General features: G+C 40.4%; 1 protein-coding gene across 2 annotated transcripts in view; it reads left to right on the forward strand.

The window, feature by feature from the left end:
- The first annotated feature begins 1,354 nt into the window (after positions 1 to 1,354).
- DNAAF4 (dynein axonemal assembly factor 4) overlaps positions 1,355 to 26,330 on the forward strand; it is a 69,953-nt gene continuing 44,977 nt past the window's right edge. For both annotated transcript variants that reach the window (XM_055537888.1, XM_055537889.1), the window contains exons 1-3: positions 1,355 to 1,614; positions 1,997 to 2,144; positions 5,940 to 6,073. In XM_055537888.1, coding sequence (XP_055393863.1) covers positions 1,492 to 1,614; positions 1,997 to 2,144; positions 5,940 to 6,073 — 405 coding nt within the window. In that variant the 5' untranslated portion in view covers positions 1,355 to 1,491. The remainder of the gene's footprint in view (positions 1,615 to 1,996; positions 2,145 to 5,939; positions 6,074 to 26,330) is intronic.

The raw sequence follows: 26,330 nt of genomic DNA on the forward strand, positions 1-26,330 counted from the left end.
AAGAAAATGGTGAAAGTAGGTATTGCACACAAGAGGGAAAAATGTTAAAAGCAAGATGAAAAAGAATCTACAGGATTGATTTTTAGGTTTCTCCGCTTGGGAGGACAAGAGACAAGAAGTCTAACATGGTCCCAGTATTCAAAGTTAGGATATCTTGAGACGATGAACTGTACTGAGGGGTGGCCTGTTTGCAGGGTAAAAGATGGTGTTTTTTCCCTCCCAAGTCTATTGTTCCTTAGCTTTCCTCAAGGATTTTTTTCAGTAGCTTTTAAATTTTTATTAGTGACTTACAAAATAAAATGTTAAAAATCCCTATCTCTAGGTGGCAAATAGTTTGTAGGTGCTTGCTGCTGCTGCTGCTGCTGCTGCGTCGCTTCAGTCGTGTTCTACTCTGTGCGACCCCAGAGACGGCAGCCCACCTGGCTCCCCCGTCCCTGGGATTCTCCAGGCAAGAACACTGGTGTGGGTTGCCATTTCCTTCTCCAATACATGAAAGTGAAAAGTGAAAGTGAAGTCGCTCAGTCATGTCTGACTCCTAGCGACCCCATGGGCCGCAGCCTACCAGGCTCCTCCGTCCATGAGACCTGCCAGGCAAGAGTACTGGAGTGGGGTGCCATTGCTTTCATGTTATTAAAAAAAAAAAAAAAAAATCAAATTCCGGTAATTTTTAAAGCGTCTCCAAAAAGCATCCCAAGGAAAGAATATTGGGAGCTACGGCATCAGGATCTTAATCACGGTGTAGCCACAATAATCCAAGTGACAACAGGGTTGGGTATATGGATCTCAGATTCCTTAAACACGGCATGTGGGAAGACTAACATGGTCTTCAAGTTTCGTTTCAGCGCGAAAGTTACAAGTCTCCCTAAGCAATTATAAAACATATCAATGTCAATTTAACTTATCCTACAGTTGAGTTGCTGCCAAGCATTCTTCAGGTGAGTCATACGGTCATTAAGTTCTCAAACCGAGGAGCGAACCCTATCTACACGCCTGTGAGTGGCTTCCGACTGACAGGCTTTGAACGACTATAACAGGACAGGCAGGCTTCTAGGCCAGAACGTCTATATGAGCAGGAAATTCCCCGAACAAGAACACCAAATGGTGCTAACTTCTACAGCTTCCGTCACAACAAACAAAAGGCCAGGCTGCCACGGCGCGTGGGCGTCGCACCTGCTTCTCGCGGGTCACACTTTCCTACGTCCCTTTTTTGCATTTTTAGGAGTGAAGCTTCTTTCTTAAGCGGAAGTGGGTCTGCTACTTCACAGATTCCCGAAGGGATAAGACCCCAAACAGCGGGAACGCCCCTACAATCTGGCCCAGGCGGTCGCGAAGGGAGTCCGCAGGGCGGCCGCAGGGGCGCGCCCGGGGCACGCTGGGAACGCTGGGTACCCCGGCCTTCCTGACCCGGAAGGGCTGGCGTGTGGTAACCCCGGCTTCCCTAGCAACCGAGCGGGCGTGAGACCGCCTCACTCTCGCCGGCTGCCCCCCAGGATGCCGCTGCACGTTAGCAATTACAGCTGGCAGCAGACGAGCACTGCGGTCTTCATCTCTGTGCCTCTCCGAGGCGTCAGCGTCCGAGACGCGGACGTGTTCTGCACCGAAAATTATCTGAAGGTAGGAACGCAAATCGTGCCAGCCGGCCCTGGGGGTGTGGTCTGAGGCGTCTGCGAGGGCATGGCTGTGGACGCCCAAGAGGCGCGTCCTTGCAGATAAGCATCCTAAAATATTAGTCCTATTAAAAATAAAACAAAGCAAAACAAACAAAATAAGATACTAATCTCATACAGGTGACACCTGGTCTGTAGATAGATGTCATCGGGTCAGGGATGATTTTATCCATGGCTTCCATATGCCTTGCTACTTTTATCGTGACCTGGGAATAAATTTATAGCAGGAATTTAAGAAAATGATTTTGGCTTCCATCAGTTATTTCTTAAGGGGTGTGTTTTTCATTTTGTGTAGCCATATTAACTTTCGTTTCCCCTTTTCTGAATAGGTGAACTGCCCTCCATTTTTATTCGAGGTGTTTCTCTATGCTCCCATAGACGATGAGAGCAGCAAAGCCAAGATTGGGAATAACACTATTGTTTTCACCCTGCGCAAAAAAGAAGCAGCCATGTGGGAGACCCTTTCTCTGTCAGGTGGTAAGTTCTTTACTAAAAGAAGTTAAGCTGGTTGTGCTTTTAAAACTTTATACCATTCAAAAATCTATCTTTTGAAATAATTATGTTGCTCTTCTAGGAAAACAAAATAGGCACGAGCGTCATTTAGATGAGGTAGTGCTTCAGCTGTCTCTTAAATAACCTAATTATTGAGTAACCGAATTTCTAAAAAATTAGAGTCTGTTAATAATAGCTCTTAAACGTTGTGAGCTTCTATCTTCAGAGGGTAAGGCCTCCCGGTGTGGCCTTTATGAGCGCTCATTTTGTATTAGGCATTCAGTTCAGTTCAGTCTCTCAGTCGTGTCCGACTCTTTCATCTGTTAATCCTTGTAATAGTCTATCACTTAGGTACTCCACCACCCCCGCCATTTTTTTTTTTCCTATTAAGGTGAAGCTACTGAGGTGCAGAAAGGTTGAGTAATTGCCAAAGGTCACACTCAACAGTGGCTACATATTTGAAGATATATACTACAGAAGATAGTGAAGGACAGGGAAGCCTGGTGTGCTTGCAGTCCATGGGGGTCCCAACGAGTCGGATGTGACTTAGTGACTGAACAACAGAACTTTTACAGAATACAGATGTCTGAATCTTACCCTAGACAGATAAAATCAGTTTCTGGTAGTGGGACCTAAATTGTTAAAATGTTTTTAGAGATTAAAATATACAGTCCCAAGTTGAGATCTCCTGTTGTCTGTACTGTTAATCTGTATTCTATTCTTCTGCCAAGATCAGCTTTGTGGGTCAGTAATTGCCCTAGATAGCATATTAAAAAGCAGAGACATTACTTTGCCAACAAAGGTCCGTCTAGTCAAGGCTATGGTTTTTCCAGTGGTCATGTATGGATGTGAGAGTTGGACTGTGAAGAAAGCTGAGCGCCGAAGAATTGATGCTTTTGAACTGTGGTGTTGGAGAAGACTCTTGAAAGTCCCTTGGACTGCAAGGAGATCCAACCGGTCCATTCTGAAGGAGATCAGCCCTGGGATTTCTTTGGAAGGACTGATGCTAAAGCTGAAACTCCAGTACTTTGGCCACCTCATTCGAAGAGTTGACTCATTGAAAAAGACTCTGATGCTGGGAGGAAGACTGGGGGCAAGAGGAGAAGGGGACGACAGAGGATGAGATGGCTGGATGGCATCACTGACTCGATGGACGTGAGTCTGAGTGAACTCTGGGAGTTGGTGATGGACAGGGAGGCCTGGCGTGCTGCGATTCATGGGGTCCTAAAAAGTCGGACACAGCTGAGCGACTGAACTGAACTGAATTGCCCTCTACTGTTTTAGCTCTATTATCTTCCTCTCTAATACAGTTACCATGTTTTCTTGTGTTTTCTGTCTACTGTCTGAGATTTCTCTTAGATCTTTGGCATTAAGCCTTGAGTTGGAACTATTGAGAATGGGGAAATTGCAGCCACTCTTTATGTTAATGTTTTCTTCATATCTTGCAGTGGAATTAAATTTTTTAGTTCTTAGTACTAGGTAAGATTTTTCTCTACAATGTGGTTTTGAGTTCAGAAGATACTGGAAGGGAGGTTATCATAGCCAGCTTACTTTAGTTCTGTATTGAATCCTAGACTAACTGAGGGGTTTTAAAAACCAGATTTGTTCTCTCCTGCCCCTGCCTTATTTTTTGATTCTTTTAAGTCCAAGATGGTGTCTGGGAATATGTCATGAAACACACACAGGATGTTCTGACTTCTCACCTAAAATTAAATGTAAATACTTTGATTTATTTCATTTGATGTTGATAATCTTAATTTTGAAGTTAGATGAGACCAGAATCATCATCTAATATAATGACTTAAACAGATTGCATACATGCTAAGTTGCCTCAGTCATGTCCGACTTTTTGCAACCCCATGGACTATAGCCTACCAGGTTCTTCTGTCCATGGGATTTCCCAGGCAAGAATATTGGAGTAGGTTGCCATTTCCTTCTCCATGGGATCTTCCCGGACCAGGTCTTCTGCATCACAGGCAAACTTTTTACAGTTTGAGCCACTTAGGTCATTAAATATTACTATTATTTTGATTTTTTCCACTATTTAAAACTTTAAAAATAATTCTTAGCCTATGTGCTGTAAGAAATCAGGCAGCAGATTGGGTTTGATCATAATTACCAATTAGACAAATCAAAACAGTCTTAAAACTAACTTATATAAGAAGTAATGAACATTGACTTTACTTCAGAAACCAAGTTTGAGATTCTTTTAGATGTCAAACTCAGTTTTTTTTAATTTGTTAACCTTGATTTTTATTTTTTGTTTTTTTTCAGACTCAGTTTTACATGCAATTCAGTGAAATTGTTTTAGCAATCTTTTTTTCCACATATAGTATTGTGAAACTCCAATATCTACTCCAAGCCTGCCTCCCTCATTATTAACAAAATACTGCTCCAGTTTTCTTTGAAGTTCATTGTTGATCCATTTTTCATTTCTTTTAGATGTGGAGCATTTAATTCAGAAACTTGATTTTTTAAAAATTACTTCTGCCCCTGAAGCTGGTCCAGGTCTCTGCCACCCTCTTACTAAAACAGGGGGATGGTTGGGGAGAGGCTTCAGACCTCATTCCAGTCCTGATTTCCAGCCAGGATCTTGGATGGGTAAAAATTCCATACTCTTTACTCATTTTTAACTGAAATTTAATATTCCCTTCAATTATGAATGGAGACAACAATCAAAAGTAGTATCAATAAAATTCACAACATGTTCATATCAGGTATCTTTGTCTTTTAGATGCACTACTTTGAAATTATATATTAGACATTTTGCTATGTATTTAATGCATTAATAAAGAAGCAGATATTTGTATATCACAAATTTAATGTTTTGTGTTTTAATATAGCACTTAATATTTTGTAAGTATTTTAACATAACACTTTGTAACTAGTTTTTTTTATGTATTATTTTCATATATTTTAAAACAATATTAAGGGTTAGTATAAGGGTTTACTAGTCATCTCTCCATTCCTGCCCTCCTTGTCTCTTCTTACTTCACTCTCCCAAGTTTCCTCTCCCCTCCTGTTTTTTTTCTTCAAAGTCTGGATCCCTTCCTTAATCCTTATTCTCTTAAGATAATTTACCCCATAATGGATCACAGCCTGCAGTTTCTAAAATACTGAATCACTGAATAAAAAATGACTGTGAATGGTAAAGTTTTGTATGTAACATGTCATATGACTTTATAATTTTTCCTAAAGCTTGCCGTGTACTCTTCATACATAAGACTAACCATTTATGTTTTTGAAGGTGATTGATCATGTTAGATGATCTCAACCCATGTTCTTTTCTAAGAGACCTCCTAGTGATGCTTTATTGTGATCAGGTTTATAAGCTAGTAGGAGAGAGAGGAGTATCAGTGTGTTCTCTTTCCTCCTCTCTGGCCCGCTTTGCCTCTCCCCATCCCTCTCGTTGCACACCCTCTCTCTCCCTCCTGTGACCCTCTCCTCCTTCTCTCCCTCCCCTCTCCGCATCCTCATTCCCTGTCTTATTTCCTGTCTCCATTGCTCCTCTTGTCTCTTATTCATATGTTCCCTCTCTGTCTCTCTGTGTCTCTCTGTCTTTCTCAGTGCACAAAGGCATCCATTCTTTACTAATTCATTACTGTTACAGTCATTCTTATTAGCTTCTTGACTGGTTTAATACTGAGAAATGTTCTTACTTCTCCATGTGAAGTTGGGTCCAAAACCATCTTATCCCAGATCAATATGTAAGAAAAACAAATTCTCCTAAGTAAGACAAATTCATCATGATTCTAATTTAGTGATAATTCTTTGTTTTAGTTGACAAAGAGATGATGCAAAGAATAAGGGAGAAGTCTATCCTACAAGCACAGGAAAGAGCAAAAGAAGCTATGGAAGCAAAAGCGGTGGCAAGGAGGGAAGATCAAAAATATACACTAAATGTCATGATGAAGGTAAGTTGCAGATTGATAGGAAGGTCCTTTAATTAAAGGTATAATAGTAAACTAAGCAGTGATAATTTGTTCCATCGACGTACTTTCTCACCTTTTTGTTTATACCTTGGTTACAGGACTTGCTGTGTTACATAGGTTGTCTGCTACTTCTGAAAAGCTGTACGAAAGCATGAAGGTTCAACAATCGATTTACCTGTTTTAGGGAGAATGTTCTATTTCCAGGGGAACAAAAGTTATAAGGTTTTATGGTGGAAGTGTTTTACTTCTTTTTTTATCTTGAAATTGATGGACATTATTATTTAAAACAAGAAAAACATAGATTCAGCACTGAATATTGACCAGTAATATCTTTTAACTGTTGAGGCTTTCAAGTTAAAGCTTTGATCAGCAATACATTTTTTGAGATATAATTCACATACCATACAGTTTGCCTATTAAAAGCTTACAATTCAGTGAGTTTAGTATATTTAGAGTCATAAAACCACCATCACAATCAATTTTAGAACATTTTCATCACCCCAAAAAGAAACCCTGCACCATGAGCAGTCACTCCCTATTCGTCCAAACCTCTAACCCTAGACAACCACTAATCTACCTTCTGTCTCTATAGGTTTACCTGTTCTGATTAATTTTTACAAATAATTTTCCATCTTAAAGTCTCATTTTGAAATGACTAAGAAATCTATAACAAGCATTATCTCATTAAGAGTTCTGTGGACTCATGATTGTTCTTTTGCTTTTGGATCACTAGTATTGTTTTTATAATCAACAGTTCATAATTCCAGTCCATAATTCCAAAGGCTTCTCTGCTTCTTTATCACTTTTACTTGACGTTTAAATATCGCCAATGGTTAATATATTTCGTTTTTTACTTAATAATTGAACATGTGGTCAGCTATCCGAAGATTCCTGCTTTCAGTATACTTGATGAGTTCCACCTTTTCTTGATCATATTATCACTACTATCAAACTTTTCCTGAATGTAAAAAAAATACAAGCAAAATAGTATAAAATTTGTGGCAGCAAATAAGTATTTGTTGAACTGATAAATAATAGCCCACATACTGCTGCACTGGTAAATATAATAAAGCTGAACAGTTGATCGCCAGGCAATACCACAGTGCTCTACCTTGAAGTTGATAAATATCTCCTGACATATGAAAGCCTGATTTTGGTATTTGCGACAGTAGTTTAGGGTTATTAATGTATAAAGAATGAAGCTGTAGTTTACATTGAAGTAATAGAACCTATGTAAGTCTGTACCCTATACTACAAACTATTTACTTTGTCTGTCTCTTCCCCTGAGTATTGTTGAGAGTTGAGACTATATTTTCTTTCATCCTTATCATAACCATTGCCAAGTAATAGTAGGTGCTCAAATATTTGAATAAATTAATGTGACTACATTGTTTGAGTACTCTGTAATCATAGTAAAATTCTATTCTGGTGGATAAATGTAGATAAATTTACTCTGTACAATATTAGACAACATTTAGAAAAGAACTTTGATGGTCCATTAAGAGTAAATGAAGCAATATGATGACAAAAGGCAGCTCATTATTAGCTTAAACCATAAATTAGCTTAAAACTTGATTTACATATACCCAAAACATTCTTTTTTTCGTAGTAATCTTTTAAAAAGAGTGAGCAGGGCTAGTGCTAAGACTCACTGTTCAGTTTGCTATGTTATATAGTGGTAACCTGCTCGGGCTTCCCTAACAGAACACCACAGAGTGAATGACAAAGCAGCACCCATTGGTCTTTTTGCAGGTCTAGGGCTTAGAAGTCTCAGATCAAGGTATAGTGGGTGATGAGTCTATTCCTGGCTTGCAGATAACTGAAAGAGAGAGAAAAATTCTCTGGTGTATCTTCTTATTCGGGCATATCCTGTTGTATCAGGGCCCCACCCTTATGACCTCATTTATCTTTAATTACTTCCTCAGACCCATGTAAACAGGAGTTAGAGCTTTAACACATCTGAGGGGACACAGACATCTAGTCTGCAATTCAGGAGACTGCCTTCAGTACAGTATCAGATCAGATCAGACCAGATCAGCCGCTCAGTTGTGTCCGACTCTTTGCGACCCCATGAATCGCAGCACGCCAGGGCTACCTGTCCCTCACCAACTCCCAGAGTTCACTCAGACTCACGTCCATCGAGTCAGTGATGCCATCCAGCCATCCCATCCTCTGTCGTCCCCTTCTCCTCCTGCCCCCAGTCCCTCCCAGCATCAGAGTCTTTTCCAGTGAGTCAGCTCTTCGCATGAGGTGGCCAAAGTACTGGAGTTGCAGCGTTAGCATCATTCCTTCCAAAGAAATCCCAGGGCTGATCTTCAGAATGGACTGGTTGGATCTCCTTGCAGTCCAAGGGACTCTCAAGAGTCTTCTCCAACACCACAGTTCAAAAGCATCAATTCTTTGGCGCTCAGCCTTCTTCACAGTCCAACTCTCATATCCATACATGACCACAGGAAAAACCATAGCCTTGACTAGACGAACCTTTGTTGGCAAAGTAATGTCTCTGCTTTTGAATATGCTATCTAGGTTGGTCATAACTTTCCTTCCAAGGAGTAAGCGTCTTTTCATTTCATGGCTGCAGTCACCATCTGTAGTGATTTTGGAGCCCAGAAAAATAAAGTCTGACACTGTTTCCACTGTTTCCCCATCTATTTCCCATGAAGTGATGGGACCAGATGCCATGATCTTTGTTTTCTGAATGTTGAGCTTTAAGCCAACTTTTTCACTCTCCACTTTCACTTTCATCAAGAGGCTTTTGAGTTCCTCTTCACTTTCTGCCATAAGGGTGGTGTCATCTGCATGTCTGAGGTTATTGATATTTCTCCCAGCAATCTTGATTCCAGCTTGTGTTTCTTCCAGTCCAGCGTTTCTCATGATGTACTCTGCATATAAGTTAAATAAACAGGGTGACAATATACAGCCTTGACGAACTCCTTTTCCTATTTGGAACCAGTCTGTTGTTCCATGTCCAGTTCTATGTCCATGTTGCTTCCTGACCTGCATACAAATTTCTCAAGAGGCAGATCAGGTGGTCTGTTATTCCCATCTCTTTCAGAATTTTCCACAGTTTATTGTGATCCACACAGTCAAAGGCTTTGGCATAGTCGATAAAGCAGAAATAGATCTTTTTCTGGAACTTTCTTGCTTTTTCCATGATCCAGCGGATGTTTGCAATTTGATCTCTGGTTCCTCTGCCTTTTCTAAAACCAGCTTGAACATCTGGAAGTTCACGGTTCACATATTGCTGAAGCCTGGCTTGGAGAATTTTGAGCATTACTTTACTAGCGTGTGAGATGAGTGTAATTGTGCGGTAGTTTGAGCATTCTTTGGCATTGCCTTTCTTTGGGATTGGAATGAAAACTGACCTTTTGCAGTCCTGTGGCCACTGCTGAGTTTTCCAAATTTTCTGGCATATTGAGTGCAGCACTTTCACAGCATCATCTTTCAGGATTTCCCTGAGTTGGGAGGATCCCTCTGGAGAAGAAAATGGCAATCCACTCCAGTGTTCTTGTCTGGGAAATCCCATGAACAGAGAAGCCTGGCAGGCTACATAGTCGGTCATGACTTAGCAACTAAACCAGCAAACCAAATATTTAGTCAATAACACTGTAAAAACTATCCAGACTTTAGTGGCTGAAACAGCAATCCCCAGCCTTTTGGCACCAGGGACCAGTTTCGTGGATTTTGCCATGGACCAGGAGTGGAGATGATGGTTTCAGGATGATTCAAGCACATTTATTGTCATTTATTGTGTGCTTTATTTCTAATCTAATAACTACCACTGATCTGAGGAGTTCTGATCTGTGGCCCAGAGATTGGGGACCTGTGGCTTAACACATTATTTCTCACGATTCTGCATGTTGGTCAGGCAGTTCTTGTGGTCTGAGTTTGTCTTGGTTGTGGCTGGATGTTCTAGGATGGCCTCACTCACATGCCTAGAGCTTTGCTTGGGAAAGCCGAAGTCCCTCTCCATGTGGTATTTCATTCTCCAGGTTAGCAGATTTCTTTACTTCGTAGTTAGTGTTTCTGAGAGTGGGAATGGGAAAGCCCTAATGTATAAGCCCTTTTAGACACACTTCTGTGTCACATTATCTAATGTTCCATTAACCTAATGTTGCATAGAACCAAGCCCAAATTAAGGGTTAGAGAAATAGACTGCACCTTTTCTGGGGAAGAAAGGTGAAGTCACATTGCAAAGGGACATGCCTATAATTAAGGAAGGAACTTTTGGCCATTTTACAACTTAGTTTGAATTGAAAAGATTGGAGTTTAAGCAATAAAGATAATTTGATTTCATCTAGCAGGAGAAGTTCAGAGACAAAGCAGTGAATCCAAGCCCTGACCCATCTCTCTACAACATCCTTAGCACTGCCTTTTCTTTGTACCTGCTTCATCCTTAGGCTGATAGGAAGATGATCCACATCTGCACATAACCAGGAGCCAGCAGGAGACAGACTGTCTATTCTGTTGGCTCCCTTTCAAGCCCCATAAAATGATTGCTTTATATACTGTAGAATGATATTTCAAATAGCAGTCAGTTTTACATAAGTGCAAATATATCTTTACTTCAAGTCTGATGCTTCAACCGTGGTTTACTGTGTCCATGTCTGCTTATCTTTGCTGCTGATCTGTCATTCATTTAGCAGACATTTATTGAATAGTTTAAAAGATATTGAGGCAGAGCTGACAAGTCAGTCTTCGATTTCAGTTTACTCATAGTATAGAGAGGGTGACAGACAATAAAAAGCAAAGATTACAGCCTCATATGCATAAGAAATCATGGGCAGATAAAGAGAAAACACTGGCCAAAGATTGGTATCTCAGTCTGAAAGGATGATCAGGAAACAGGAGGCAGTATAGCTTGTGCTGAATATTGGAGAATGAGCTACAGTTACCTAGGGATAAATGGGAAAATGACATTATAGTCAGTTTTGTATAAGTGCTCGACAGAATTTGGTACAGTGAGGAACAGTTGTGATAAGAAGTAAAATCTTGATATTTAGAAAAATCTCTTGAGGGGAACTCTTTAGGAATTTTCAGCAAGAATACCAAAATAATTGGTTTTGTGTTTTAGAAAGCTCATTCTGGCAAATGAGTTTGAAGAGGTTGCAAGGAGGAGGCAGAACTTTTGTATTCTTAGGATAAAAGCAAGAAAGAAAGCCAGTATGTGTTGAAGAAAGAAGCCAGTAACGAGGGAGAGATTGATAATATAACCGGGAGAGAGGATTGATGATGAAGCAGTTTTTTTGTGGTGGGATGAAGGTTGGAACAGGTGAAAAAATTAAGTCCTATGCAGTAGGGGTTGTTTTATCTTTTGACTAAAGGGCAGGAATAAAGAATCACCAAGGGTTTGGAAAATTTTTCATGACATAGATAAAGTAATCCTTTGTTTCATGGTGTGGGTAGAAAGTTCATCTACCCAGAGCATGAATAATTGAGATGGAGTAGGGGTGACTATGGAGAAGGCAATGGCACCCCACTCCAGTACTCTTGCCTGGAAAATCCCATGGACGTAGGAGCCTGGTGGGCTGCAGTCCATGCGGTTGCTGGGAGTCGGACACGACTGAGCGACTTCACTTTCACTTTTCACTTTCATGTATTGGAGAAGGAAATGGCAGCCCACTCCAGTATTCTTGCCTGGAGAATCCCAGGGACGGTGGACCTGATGGGCTGCCGTCTATGGGACTGCACAGAGTCGGACATGACTGAAGTGACTTAGCAGCAGCAGCAGCAGCAGCAGCAGGTGTGACTAATAGAAGCTTGGAATATCGATACCAGGCTAATCAGAAACATGCTTTTTTCCCCCTTTACTTTGGACTACTATTGCCTACTTTTCCTGTTTTCTTCACTCTTTGTTTTGTAGGTTATCTTCTATATTGAATTTTTTGGTTCTATTTTATTTTCTCTTTTAAGGAACTTGTTTCCCGCTAATTTTTAACCTAAATAGGTCAAATTTGAAGTTCTTTCTTCTGCTGTTTTCTTTAAGTTGAAACTCAGAAGCGTGGAACTGTAAAATAACTTTGCCTGATTATGTGTGAGTTACTTTCTGGAGTTGTCTAGATTATACTATCAGATCAGATCAGATCAGTCACTCAGTTGTGTCCGACTCTTTGCGACCCCATGAATCGCAGCACGCCAGGGCTCCCTGTCCATCACCAACTCCCAGAGTTCACTCAGACTCACGTCCATCGAGTCAGTGATGCCATCCAGCCATCTCATCCTCTGTCGTCCCCTTCTCCTCTTGCCCCCAATCCCTCTCAGCATCAGAGTCTTTTCCAGTGAGTCAATTCTTCTCATGAGGTGGCCAGAGTACTGGAGTTTCAGCTTTAGCATCATTCCTTCCAAAGAAATCCCAGGGCTGATCTCCTTCAGAATGGACTGGTTGGATCTCCTTGCAGTCCAAGGGACTCTCAAGAGTCTTCTCCAACACCACAGTTCAAAAGCATCAATTCTTTGGCGCTCAGCCTTCTTCACAGTCCAACTCTCACATCCATACATGACCACAGGAAAAACCATAGCCCTGACTAGACGAACCTTTGTTGGCAAAGTAATGTCTCTGCTTTTGAATATGCTATCTAGGTTGGTCATAACTTTCCTTCCAAGGAGTAAGCGTCTTTTCATTTCATGGCTGCAGTCACCATCTGTAGTGATTTTGGAGCCCAGAAAAATAAAGTCTGACACTGTTTCCACTGTTTCCCCATCTATTTCCCATGAAGTGATGGGACCGGATGCCATGATTTTTGTTTTCTGAATGTTGAGCTTTAAGCCAACTTTTTCACTCTCCACTTTCACTTTCATCAAGAGGCTTTTGAGTTCCTCTTCACTTTCTGCCATAAGGGTGGTGTCATCTGCATGTCTGAGGTTATTGATATTTCTCCCAGCAATCTTGATTCCAGCTTGTGTTTCTTCCAGTCCAGCGTTTCTTATGATGTACTCTGCATATAAGTTAAATAAACAGGGTGACAATATACAGCCTTGACGAACTCCTTTTCCTATTTGGAACCAGTCTGTTGTTCCATGTCCAGTTCTATGTCCATGTTGCTTCCTGACCTGCATACAAATTTCTCAAGAGGCAGATCAGGTGGTTTGGTATTTCCATCTCTTTCAGAATTTTCCACAGTTTATTGTGATCCACAGTCAAAGGCTTTGGCATAGTCAATAAAGCAGAAATAGATGCTTTTCTGGAATTCTCTTGCTTTTTCCATGATCTAGCGGATGTTGGCAGTTTGATCTCTGGTTCCTCTGCCTTTTCTAAAACCAGCTTGAACATCAGGAAGTTCACGGTTCATATATTGCTGAAGCCTGGCTTGGAGAATTTTGAGCATTACTTTACTAGCATGTGAGATGAGTGCAATTGTGTGGTAGTTTGAGCATTCTTTGGCATTGCCTTTCTTTGGGATTGGAATGAAAACTGACCTTTTGCAGTCCTGTGGCCACTGCTGAGTTTTCCAAATTTTCTGGCATATTGAGTGCAGCACTTTCACAGCATCAAAGTCCTTATTGGTGAAACCACATGCCCTGTTTATTGGACGCATGTATAACTAAGGTATAGAAAAGCTACAAGTAACTGCTTTCTCATTTTTTGTTCTATGCAATTGTAAAGGTGATTGTTTTATTCATGTATTTAACCTTGCAGCTTACGGGATTCCAGTTCACTGACCAGGAATTGAACCTGGGTCATGGCAGTGAAGCCTGGAATCCTAACCACTAAGCCGGCAGGGAACTCCAGTAAATATGACTTTTAAATTTCTCTTTTTGATAGTTCGTTGTTAGTGTATATAAATGCAACAGATTTCTATAGGTTAATTTTATATCCTTCAACTTTATTGAATTCATGTGTTAAATCTAATAGTTTTTTGGTGGCATCTTTCGGATTTTCTTTATATAGTATCATGCCATCTGTAAACAGAAATAGTTTTACTTCTTCCTTTCCAATTTGGGTTCATTTTCTTTTTATTGTCTGGTTGTTATGGCTAGGACTTTCCATACTATGTTGAATAAAAGAGGCAAGAGTGGGAATCCTTGTCTTGTCCCGATCTTAGAGGAAATGCTTCAGCTTTTTACCAATGAAAGTGATTTGGCTCTAGGTTTGTTATAAGGCCTTTAGTATGTTGAGGTATATTCCCTCTTGTATCCACTTTGTGGACAGTTTTTATCGTAAATGGATGTTGAATTTTGTTGATGGCTGTCTGTGCATCTGTTGAGATGATCTTAAGATTTTTTATTCTTCAGTTTGTTACTGTGGTGTATCCCATTGATTGATTTGTGGATATCCTTGCATTCCTGGGATAAATCTCACTTGATCATGGTGTTTAATCCCTTTAATGTACTTCTGGATTCAGTTAGCTAATATTTTGTTGAAAATATTCATGTCTGTGTTTGTCAGTGATATTGGCCTGTAATTTTCTTTTTTTGTGGTGTCTTTGTCTGGTTTTGGTATCAGGGTAATGCTGGCCTGGTATAATGACTTCTGAAGCATTCCTTCCTCTTCAGTTTTATGGAGTAGTTTTAGAAGGATAGATGTTAACTTTTCTTTAAATATTTGGTACAGTTCACCTGTGAAACTGTCTGTCCTGTACTTTGTTCATTGGGAATTTTTAAAGTCAGTAATCAATTTCAGTACTGGTAATTGGTCTGTTCATATTGTATATTTTTTCTTGATTCAATTTTGGGAGATTTTACATTTCTAAGAATTTATCCATTTCCTTTAAGTTGTCCATTATATTGATGTATAAATTGTTTGAGTAATTTCTTATGATCCTTTGTATTTCTGTGATGTTAGTTATAACTTATGGTTTTTCATTTCTAATTTTATTTGGGCCTGCTGTTTTTTTAAATTGATCTGAGTAATAGTTTATCAATTTTATTTTTTGACAGATTCAGCTTTTAGTTTCAGTGGTTTCTTAAAATTGTTTTTTAGTCTCTATTTTTTTTCTTCTCTGACCTTTGTATTTCTTTCCTCCTACTTTGGATTTTATTCGTTCTTTTTCTAGTTCTTCAGATGTATTATTAGGTTGTTTTCTTGAGATTTTTCCTGTTTCATGATGTAAGCTTGTATTGCTGTAAACTTCCCTCCTTGAATTGCTTTTGCTCCATGGCATAGATTTCAGTCATTATGTTTCCATTTTCATTTGTCTCCAGGAATTTTTTTATTTCCCCTTTGATTTCTTCAGTGACCTGTTTTTTGCTCAGTAGCATTTAGTTTAGCCTCCACGTGTTTGTATTTCTTGCACTTTCTTTCTAAGCTTATAGCGTTGTGGTAAGAAAATATGCTTGATATGATTTCAGTGTTCTTAAATCTGTTCAGACATATTTTGTAGCCTAGAATGTGATCTATCCTGGAAAATGTTCCATGTGCACTTGAAATGTTTATTTTGCTATTTTTGAATAAAGTATTTAATGTGTATATATATATATATATGGGCATCTGATCATATATATATATATATAGGGCCATCTGATCTAATGTGTTATTTAAGGCCAGTGTTTCCTTATCGATTTTTTGGTCTGAATCGTCTATTGATTTAAATGGGGTGTTGAAGTTCGCTACTTTTACTTGTTAATGTCAATTTTTGCCTTTATGTTTGTTCACATTTATGTATTTAGGTGTTCCTATATTGATGCTTTTGAACTGTGGTGCTGGAGAAGACTCTTGCGAGTCCCTTGGACTGCAAGGAGATACAACCAGTCCATCCTAAAGGAGACCAGTCCTGGGTTTTCATTGGAAGGACTGATGCTGAGGCTGAAACTCCAATACTTTGGCCACCTCGTGTGAAGAGTTGACTCATTGGAAAAGACTGATGTTGGGAGGGATTGGGGGCAGGAGGAGAAGGGGACAACAGAGGATGAGATGGCTGGATGGCATCACCGACTCGATGCACATGAGTTTGGGTGAACTCTGGGAGTTGGTGATGGACAGGGAGGCCTGGTGTGCTGCAATTCATGGGGTCGCAAAGAGTCAGACATGACTGAGCGACTGAACTGATGTTTAGTGAACATATATTTACAATGATTATATCTTCTTGTTGGATTGATTCCTTTATTATAATGTAATGTCCTTTTTTCATCTCTTGTTACAGTCTTTGTTTTAAAGTCTATTTTGTCTGGTAATAAATACTGGTACTCTAGCTTTCTTTCCATTTCCATTTGCATGAAATACCTTTTTCCTTCCTCTTACTTTCAATCTGTGTGTCTTTAGATATGAAATGAGTCTCTTGTTGGCAGCATACAGATGGGTCTTGTTTTTGTATATATTCAGCCACTCTTTGTCCTTTGATTGATCCTTTTAGTTCTTTTACATCTGAAGTAATTATTGATAGGTACGTACTTACTGCCATTTTGTTAATAGTTTTGGGGTTGTTTTTGTAGTTCTTTTTATTCCTTTCTTCTCTTGCTCTCTTCGCTTATGATTTGATTCCTTTCTTTAGTATTATGTTTGGATTCATTTCTTTTTTGTGTTTCTATTATACATTTTTGGTTTGTGGTTACCATGAAGTTGTATACAGTAACCTATATATGTATGTGAGTGTTTGTTTTTACTCTCCCTCTCCCCACATTGAATGCTTTTGACATTATTTTTTACTTTTTTGTTTTGTATATCCTGTAACTGCCTATCATGGATATAGATGATTTTACTACTTTGTTTTTTTATTCTTCCTACCAACTTTATAAGTGGTTGATCTACTACCTTTACTGTATATTTGCCTTTACCAATGAGATTGTATTCTTTTATAACTTTTATACTTCTAGTTCTGGTCTTTTCTTTTTTGCTTAGAGAAGACCCTTTAATTCTTCGTAAAGCCAGATTAGTGGTGCTGAACTTTTTGCTTTTACTTATGTGTCACATTATCTCTTTCAAATCTGAAATAGCTTTGGCATGTATTCTTGGTTGTAGGTTTTTTCCTTTCATCACTTTAAATATATAACGCCACTCGCTTCTGGCCTGCAAACTTTCTGCTGAAAAGTTACCTACCAGTCTTACGGGAGGTCCCTTGTATATAACTAGTTGCTTTTCCCTTCATTCTTTTAAGATTCTCTATCTTTAATTTTTGCCATTTAATTTATAGTGTGTCTTGGTGTGGACCTCTTGGGATTGATGTTATGTGGGACTCTGTGTTCCCTGGACCTGGATGTCTGTTTCCTTTCCTAGAATAGGAAATTTTCAGCTATTATCACTTCTAATAAGTTCTCTGCCCTTTTCTCTCTCTCTTCTGCATCTGGGACCCATATATTGTGATTATTTTTTTGCTTGATATTGTTCTAGATGTCTTTAAGACTGTCCTCATTTTTTAAAAATTCTTTCTTTTTTTCCTGTCAGCTTTGGTAATTTCCACTACTTTGTCTTTCAATTGGATGATCTATTCCTCTGTATCATGTAACCTACTGTGATTCCTTCTAGTGTTTTTTATTTCACTTATTAGATGCATCAGCTCTGTTTGGTTCTTCTTCATATTTTCTAGCTGTTTGTTAAGCTTCACATTGTGTTTATTCATTCTTAAATTCCTTATTGGTTAGATTGTTTGTCTTCACTTTGTGTAGTTCTACTTCTGGAGTTTTGTCTTGTTCCTTTGTTTGGACATAGTCTTTTGTTACCTCCTTTTGCCTAATTCTTTGTGTTTATTTGTAGGTATTAAGTAGATGGTTTATGTTTCCTGATCATCGAGAAGTGACCTTATGTAAAAGACAATCCTATGGGACCCAACAACATACTCTCCTTGGGTCACCAGAGTTATATGATCTAGGGCTAACTCCTGTGTGGCTAAGTGGGGCCTTCTGTCGTGTCAGGGCCAACTACTGTGGGATGGGCATGCTGGTAGACAGGGCTCACCCCTATCCCTGTTGTATGTGAGGCCCTTCTGATAGGGAAGCAGTTAGCTGACAATGGACAGAGCTGAGTCTTGGTATTTTGGCCACATGGCTTGGGCTGTCCCAAAGTTGGTGCCAGTCTGATGGTGAATGGGGCCAGGTCCCACTAAGGCTGTCTGTGGCCAGGGGACCCTGGAGCATCTGGCTGCAGGGCCTGGGGAATCTCAGGATTCGTGTTACTGCTAGAAGGTGGGAATGGATCCTGGGGGATCCTGTGTCATGTGTCAGCCCACCAGTGGGCAGGGCCAGATTCTAAAGTCTAGGATCTGGCCCTGGCTAGAAGGCTGTGTAGCTAAGGCTGGTGCTTACCCACTGGTGAGGAAAGCTAGGTCTCCTATGAAGCTTGCAGCTTGACCATACATATCCTGGTACTGGTGCTGATATGCTGGTGGGCAAGTAAGCTTCCTGCTAGAGGGAGAACTCCAGAATGTTCCTAGCACCAGTGTTCTCATGGTAGAGAACACTGCTCCCCAGAGTGCCTGCTGCCAGTGTCTATAGGAGGAATCCAAGTCACTTCCTGGCTCTTTGAAAAGTTTTCCAGTATCAGCCAATGGCTTTGACCTAAGCTCTTTTCACCTTACTGCCTTTGTTCTGGGTCTTTGAGTATGTGAACTTTTGCTACTCAGCTGTCTTGGTTACTCCCCCATCACTATTGCTTTTAAATTTTATTTTTTATCTTTCTCATCTCTGATATTTCTAATAACAAGTTCTACAGACCAAATGCACTTTGGCTTTTTGTTTGTGTTCCTTCTTCTTCATACTGCTGCCATGGTGACTTTTTAAATTTTTAAGCTGTTTTTTCCAGTTACTGCAGTAAAATTGGCAAATAAAATTGTAGTATATTTAAACCATACAATGTGAAGATTTGATCCATGTTTATATAGTGGAAGGAATCACGTTTTCAAGTTCACTAATATATCTGTCATGTCACATAGCTACCTTTTCTTCATCTTTTTTTTTTTTTTTTGAGGTGAATCCTTCAGATCTACTCTCTTAACAACGTTCAATTATGTAGTACAGTTTATCACTATAATCAATATGTTGTATACAGTAGATCCTCAGCAGTTACTCATCTAACAGCTGAAAGTTTGTGCCCTTTCACCAATGTGTTCCCATTTCCTCACCTCTCCTCCAGCTCCTGGCACCACGACTCAACTTTCTGTGATTCTGATTCTTTTTTTTTTTCAAAGATTCCATGTATGGGCTTCCCTGGTGGCTCAGATGGTAAAGAATCTACCTGTATTGCGGGAGACCTGGGTTCGATTTCTGGGTTGGGAAGATTGCCTGGAGGAGGGCATGGCAACCGACTCCAGTATTCTTGCCTGGAGAATCCCCATGGACAGAGGAATCTGGTGGGCTACAGTCCATGGGGTCGCAAAGAGTCAGATACGACTGAGCGACTAAGCTCAGCACATGGTACCATGCAGTGTTTGTCTTTGTGCGGCTTATTTTGCTCAGTGTACTGCCTTCCAGGTTCTTCCATGTTATTGCACATGGCAAGATTTCCTTCTTTTTTAAGGCTGAATGATACTCTGTTTTGTGTGTGTGTGTGTGTGTGTGTGTGTACATATATATTTGTTGTTGTTTAGTCACTAAGTCGTGTCTGACTCTTCTGCAACCCCATGGACTGTAACCCTCCAGGCTTTTCTGTCCATGAGATTTCCTAGTCAAGAATGCTCGAGTATCATTGCTATTTCTTTCTCTAGGGGATCTTCCTAATCTAATGATCGAACCTGTGTCTCCTGGCAGTGGTAGGTGAATTCTTTACCACTGAGCCACCATGGAAGTCCATACATATATATAGAAATAATAAAAAAAAAAACAAAGTGTACAATTCTTTGGCTTTGTTTATTCACAGGTTATACAACCATCATTACTATGTAATTTTGGAATATTTTCACCACCTTAGAAAGGTACCCCGTGCCCATTAGTAGTCACTCCTCACTCTTCCCTCCCCTAAAAATCCCTAATCTCCTTTTTGTCCCTATGAATTTGCCTATCCTGGACCTCTCACATACAATATATGTCCTTTGGTGTCTTCAGTCTTTCACTTAATATAATGTTTTTAGAATTTATCTATGTTGTAACATGTCTGAGACCTTTATTCTTTTTATGGCTGAACAATATTCCATTGCATGAGTGTACTGCAGTTTGTTATCCATTCATCAGTTGGTGGAAATTTAGTTTCTTTTCATCTTTTGGCTTTTGTAAATAGTGCTACTGTTAACATTCACTTGTAAGTATTTGTTTGAGTGAATGTTTTCAACTGATTTGTGTATAAACCTATGCCGGGAGCCGGCATATTGCATATTGAGTGCATATTGCATATTGAGTGCAGCACTTTCCACAGCATCATCTTTCAGGATCTGGAATAGCTCAACTGGAATTCTATCACTGCCGGGAGCCAGCGTGAGGCACTCCGCCCATGACAAAGGTCATGAGGAAGAAGGCTAGGCATACGCAAAGGCGGGATCGAGCCTCAGGAGTCCCCCTGGAAATTCTCGAGCATCTACCCCCAAAACCAGAGTCTGCCTACTTTCTGCTTTGTGCTTTCACCTACACCTCTGACTTTACGGGGGGCTGTCTCCCACTACCTCTCTCTGAAAAAAGAGTTAGCTTACAGCTCCAGTTAATAATTCCTGGGTGTGACAGTGTTTCAACCTACAAACTCCTTTGGAAATCCTCTAGCCTGCCTGAATGGGTTTTTCCGGCCACATGTGATTGTTCAGAGCCTCCCAACTGTGAGAGGCACGAGATGTTCTAAACTGCCTAAACACAGATTCCTTTGAGTAGTTAAAAGATTGATTAGAAATTGTATTGGTGAAGGGTTTTTCACTTGTTGGGCCGATGTTTGCTGCTAAGTCTCCATACTCCTTACCTACTGTGTCCTTGGCAGTGTATTGATTGATATAATGGGTGTATAGAAATGTAAAATGCAGCTTTGTCCAATGCTTTTTCGGAAGCTGGTGCCTGACTTTGGAATAATCACCTTTAGAGAAAAATAAGTTTCTTAAAATGTTAACAGGCCTCCGGGCCAGAAGATGATGTCAATCACCTGAACTTTTGCATATGATAAGTTTGCAGGAAGAAAGCCTGGCTTGCTGCATGACTCTACTCCTTCCCCCATTATCCTCTATGCATAACTTAAGGTATAAAAACTACTTTGGAAAATAAACTGCGGGCCTTGCTCACCAACGCTTGGTCTCCCCATGTCATTCTTCCCTTTAACTTCCAGCTGAGCGTCCATCTGGAGCGCGGATGTCCTCTGCGACCATTTATTTGCCTGGGCTTCTAAGACCCACTCGAGAAGGTGTCTAAGGTGGGGCACCTTCCGCTATTCGAGAGGGCGCCTGCGGCCTCCGTGGTCAGAGCTAACCTGGTGTCACGGGTTATATTGATTTTCCGCGTAAACCAAGCCACTCAGCTTCTTTTCTCCACTGAATTTTCCTACTGAGCTATCCTCATTTCAGCCGCTTTTCTCCACTGAATTTCCTCACTGAGCTATCCTTATTCTATTACTCTTTGTATCCTTAATTAAAGTGTAATTAAGCAGTTGTTCCCTGACCCTCGCCTACGCCGTCTCTCCTTCGAATACCCTGGCTCAGCCGGGGCTGGTCCCCGGCAGGTGGCGCCTGAACAGGGAATTGCTGGGTCATTTGTAATCGTATATTTAATTTTTTGAGGAATCACCAAATAATTTCTCATAATTGGTACACCATTTTACATTCTTTCCAGCAGTATATGATGATTCCAGTTTCTTCCATCCTTGTTAACGCTTGTTATTTTCCTTTTTTTTTTAAATTATATAAAAAATATAAAATTTTTTAAAAATTATATAATTTTTTAAAAATTATATATCAGATGTGAATTGGTATCAGTGTGGTTATGATTTGTATTTCTCTGACATTAGTGATTTTGAACATCTTTTCATGTGTTTCTTGGCCATTTGTATATCTTATTTGCCAACATGTCTATTTAAGCCATTTGCCCATTTTATAATTGGAATATTTGTCTTTTTGTTGTTTTATTCCTAGTTTTTTAAGGAATCTCCATATCATCCTCCACAGTGTCTGTATCAGTTTACATTCCCACCAACAGTGCAAGAGCGTTCCCTTTTCTCCACACCCTCTCCAGGATTTATTGTTTGTAGACTTTCTGATGATGGCCTTTCTGACCAGTGTGCGGTGATATCTCCTTGTAGTTTTGATTTGCATTTCTCTAATAATGAGCGATGTTGAACATCTTTTCCTGTGTTTGTTAGCCATCTGTATGTCTTCTTTGGAAAATGTCTGTTTAGATCTTTACCCCACTTTTTGATTTGGTTATTTGTTTTTCTGGCATTGAGTTGTATGAGCTGCTTGTATATTTTGGAAATTAATCCTTTGTCAATTGTTTCATTTGCTATTATTTTCTCCGATCTGATGGTTGTCTTTTCACCTTGCCTATAGTTTCCTTTGCTGTGCAAAAGCTTTTAAGTTTAATCAGGTCCCACTTGTTTACTTTAGTTTTTATTTCCATTACTCTAAGAGGTGGGTCATAGAGGATCTTGCTTTGATTTATGTCATCAAGTGTTCTGCCTCTGTTTTCCTCTAAGAGTTTTATAGTTTCTGGTCTTATATTTAGGTCTTTAATCCATTTTGAGTGTATCCTTTTGTGTGGTGTTAGGAAGTGTTCTAATTTCATTCTTTTACATGTAGCTGTCCCATTTTCCCAACACCATTTATTAAAGAGGCTGTTTTTGCCCATTGTATATTCTTGCTTCCTTTGTCAAAAACAAGGTACCCATATGTGCATGGGTTTATTTCTGGGCTTTCTATCTTGTTCCATTGGTCTATATTTCTGTTTTTGTGCCAGTACCATACTGTCTTGATGACTGTTGCTTTGTAGTATAATCTGAAGTCAGGATGATTCCTCCAGCTCCATTCTTCTTTCTCAAGACTGCTTTGGCTATTCAGGGTCTTTTGTGTTTCCATATGAATTGTGAAATTTTTTGTTCCAGTTCTGTGAAAGATGCCATTGGTAATTTGATAGGGATTGCATTGAATCTGTAGACTGTGTTTGGTAGTACAGTCATTTTCATGATATCGATTCTTCCTACCCGGGAACATGGAATATATCTCCATCTGTTTGTGTTGTCTTTGATTTCTTTCATCAGTGTCTTAAAATTTTCTGTATACAGTTCTTTTGTATCCTTATTTAAGTTTATTCCTAGTTATTTAATTGTTTTTGTTGCAATGGTGAATGGGATTGATTCCTTAATTTCTCTATCTGATTTTTCATTGTTAGTGTATAGAAATGCAAATGATTTTTGTGTATTGATTTTGTATCCTGCAACTTTGCTAAGTTAACTGATCAGCTGTAGTAATTTTCTGATACTATCTTTAGGGTTTTCTATGTACAGTATCTTGTCATCTGCAGACAGTGAGAGCTTTACTACTTCTTTTCCGATCTGGATTCCTTTTATTTCTTTTTCTTCTCTGATTGCGGTAGCTAGGACTTCCAGAACTATGTTGAATAGTAGTGGTGAAAGTGGACACCCTTGTCTTGTTCCTGATCTTAGAGGGAATGCTGTCAGTTTTACACCATTGAGAATAATGTTTGCTGTAGGCTTATCATATATGGCCTTTACTATGTTGAGGCAGGTTCTTTCTATGCCCATTTTTTGAAGAGTTTAATCATAAATGGGTGCTGAATTTTGTCAAAGGCTTTTTTCTGTAACTACTGAGGTTATCATATAGTTTTTATCTTTTAATTTGTTAATATGGTGTATCACATAGGTTGATTTGTGTATATTGAAGAATCCTTGCATCCCTGGAATAAACCCAACTTGATCATGGTGTATGAGCTTTTTGATGTGTTGCTGAATTCTGTTTGCTAAAATTTTGTTGAGGATTTTTGCGTCTATGTTCATCAGTGATATTGGCCTATAGTTCTCTTTTTTGTGTTCTTTGTCTGGTTTTGGTATCAGGGTGATGGTGGCCTTGTACAATGAGTTTGGAAATGTTTCTTCCTCTTCAATTTTTTGAAAGAGTTTTAGAAGGATAGGCATTAGCTCTTCTCTAAATGTTTGATAGAATTCTCTTGTGAAGCCATCTGGTCCTGGGCTTTTGTTTTTTGGGAGATTTTTGTTCACAGCTTCAATTTCAGTTCTTGTAATTGGGTTGTTCTGGTCCTCCTCCTGTGTGTTCTTGCCTCCAATGTCCACAGCTATTAGAACTAGTGTGTTTTCTTTTGCGGGAGCTCTCAATGTCCTTTTATATATTCCATAGACACAGAGTCTGCCTAGTTGATCATGTGGATTTAATCTTCAGCTTGTACAGCTGGTGGGAAGGTTTTGGGTCTTCTTCCTTAGCCCCACTGCCCCTGGGTTTCAATTGTGGTTTTATCTCCTCTTCTGCATGTGGGTCGTCCACTGGGGTTTGCTACTGAGGCTGCCCTGGAGGACTGGGGTCTGCTCCTGTGAGGGCCAGGTGTGGAGGTGGTGCAGCTGCTTGGGTCGCAGGGGTTCTGGCAGCACCAGGTGCTCAGGGGAGTTGGTGGCTAGGGCAGCAGAAAATATAGTGCTTTCGAAGGGTATGGCAACCAGTATTGGCCAATATGCTCCAGTATTCTTGCCTGGAGAATCTCCCTGACAGAGAAGCCTGACAGGCCACAGTCTACAGGGTCACAAAGAGCTGGACGTTACCAAAGCGACCCTGTGTGCATAGACGCAAGACATTTTTTGCCTGTGGCAGCTCTTCCCCAGTGAGAGTTGAGCATGAAGGTGGCACAGCTGCTTGGCTTCAGAGACCCTGGTGGTACCTAGTGTGCTGGGAAATGGACTACCTTCGCCACAGGAGTTACGGCCATATCAGTGTCTTTTTTTAAGCCTCTTGTAGCTGGCAATCAGAAGGCCTTTTTGGCCAGTCTCTCCGTAGCTCTGCCATTCAGACACTTAGAGGGTTCCCTCGCCTTGTGTCCTTCTCTGTTTGGCACACCAGGCACATAGCGGGGCCCCCCTTGCTGGGCCCTACTCTGTAAATTGCGCATCAGGCACTTAAAGGACACCCTGGATGGGGTCCTACTCTGTAGTTCAGTGCGGCTAGTGTTTGATGGGCCAGCCTCTCTATTGTTCTGCTGTCGATGCTGGTGTGTGGGGAGAGAGAGGCTATGGTGATGGCTCCACCCACTATGCGTGACTCAGCAGCACTGCCTTGCTTCCATGGCTGCCCGGCTTTCCTCCACAGGCATTTCCCACCACAGTCTCCTCCCTCACATCCCCTCTATCCGTCTCTCTGCAGTCAACAGCAGCCCTCGACCTGGGATTGCTCCACAATCCCTAAACTCCAGCTGCCAGCTGCTGCGCCTTCCAGGGGACCTATGTCCCTGTCTGCCGCAAGGACTATCTGATTGTCATAACATTTAGGCTGCCACAGATCAGCTGTTTCACTCCCAGCCTTAAATGTCTCTCCTCTGACTCAGACAGTTGCCCCACTGTGGGGATCGGACCCCTGCTTCAGTTCCCCCACCCGCTGAGGGCAGGTCCAGTCCTACTAACACTCCTGTTTTCCCCACTAGTTCCTTCCTCCTACTGAGTTTTGCGTGGTTCTATATATTCTTTTCCGCTGGTCAGGTACTCCTGTCTGCTCTCAGCTGGTGTTCTGCATGCACTTCTGTGTCTGAAGGTGTATTCCTGATGTATCTGTGGAGAGAAATGTACTCCACGTCCACCTCCTCCTCCGCCATCTTGTTCTCTCTGTGTTTTTGTTGTTGAGTTGTAAGAGTTCTTTACATATTCCAGATACTAGGCCTTCATTAATGACTTTCAGATACTTTCTTCTATTTTGTAGATTGTTTTTTCACTTTGATAGTATCCTTCTTTGGTAGTATCTTTTGTACACAAAGTTTCTTTTTTTAATATATATATTTATTTTTGGCTGTGCTGGGTCTTTGTTGCTGACTGGGCTTTGCTCTAGTCGTGGCTAGCAGGGGCTTCACTCTAGTTGCAGTGTGTGGCTTCTCACTGTGGTGGCTTCTCTTGTGGCGCACAGGCTCTGGGGGGCGCCGGCTTCGGTAGTTGCCACGCAGGGTCAGTAGTTGCGGTTCCTGGGCTCTAGAGCACAGGCTTAATAGTTGTGGCACACAGGCTTAGTTGCTCTGTGGCATGTTGGGATATTCCCAGACCAGGGGTTGAACGTTGTCTCCTGCGTTGTCAGGCAGATTCTTTACCATTGAGTCACCAGGGAAGCCTCATGAAAGGTTTAAATTTAAAGGCCAATATGTTTATTTTTTTTCCTTTTGTTGCTCATTCTTCTGGTGGCAGTCATATCTAAAAATCTGTTGCCAAATCCAAAGTCATGAACATTTACCCTATGTGTTCTAAGAATTTTATGTT

This window comes from Bubalus kerabau, chromosome 10, assembly GCF_029407905.1.
Source record: "Bubalus kerabau isolate K-KA32 ecotype Philippines breed swamp buffalo chromosome 10, PCC_UOA_SB_1v2, whole genome shotgun sequence".
Lineage (NCBI taxonomy): Eukaryota > Metazoa > Chordata > Mammalia > Artiodactyla > Bovidae > Bubalus > Bubalus kerabau.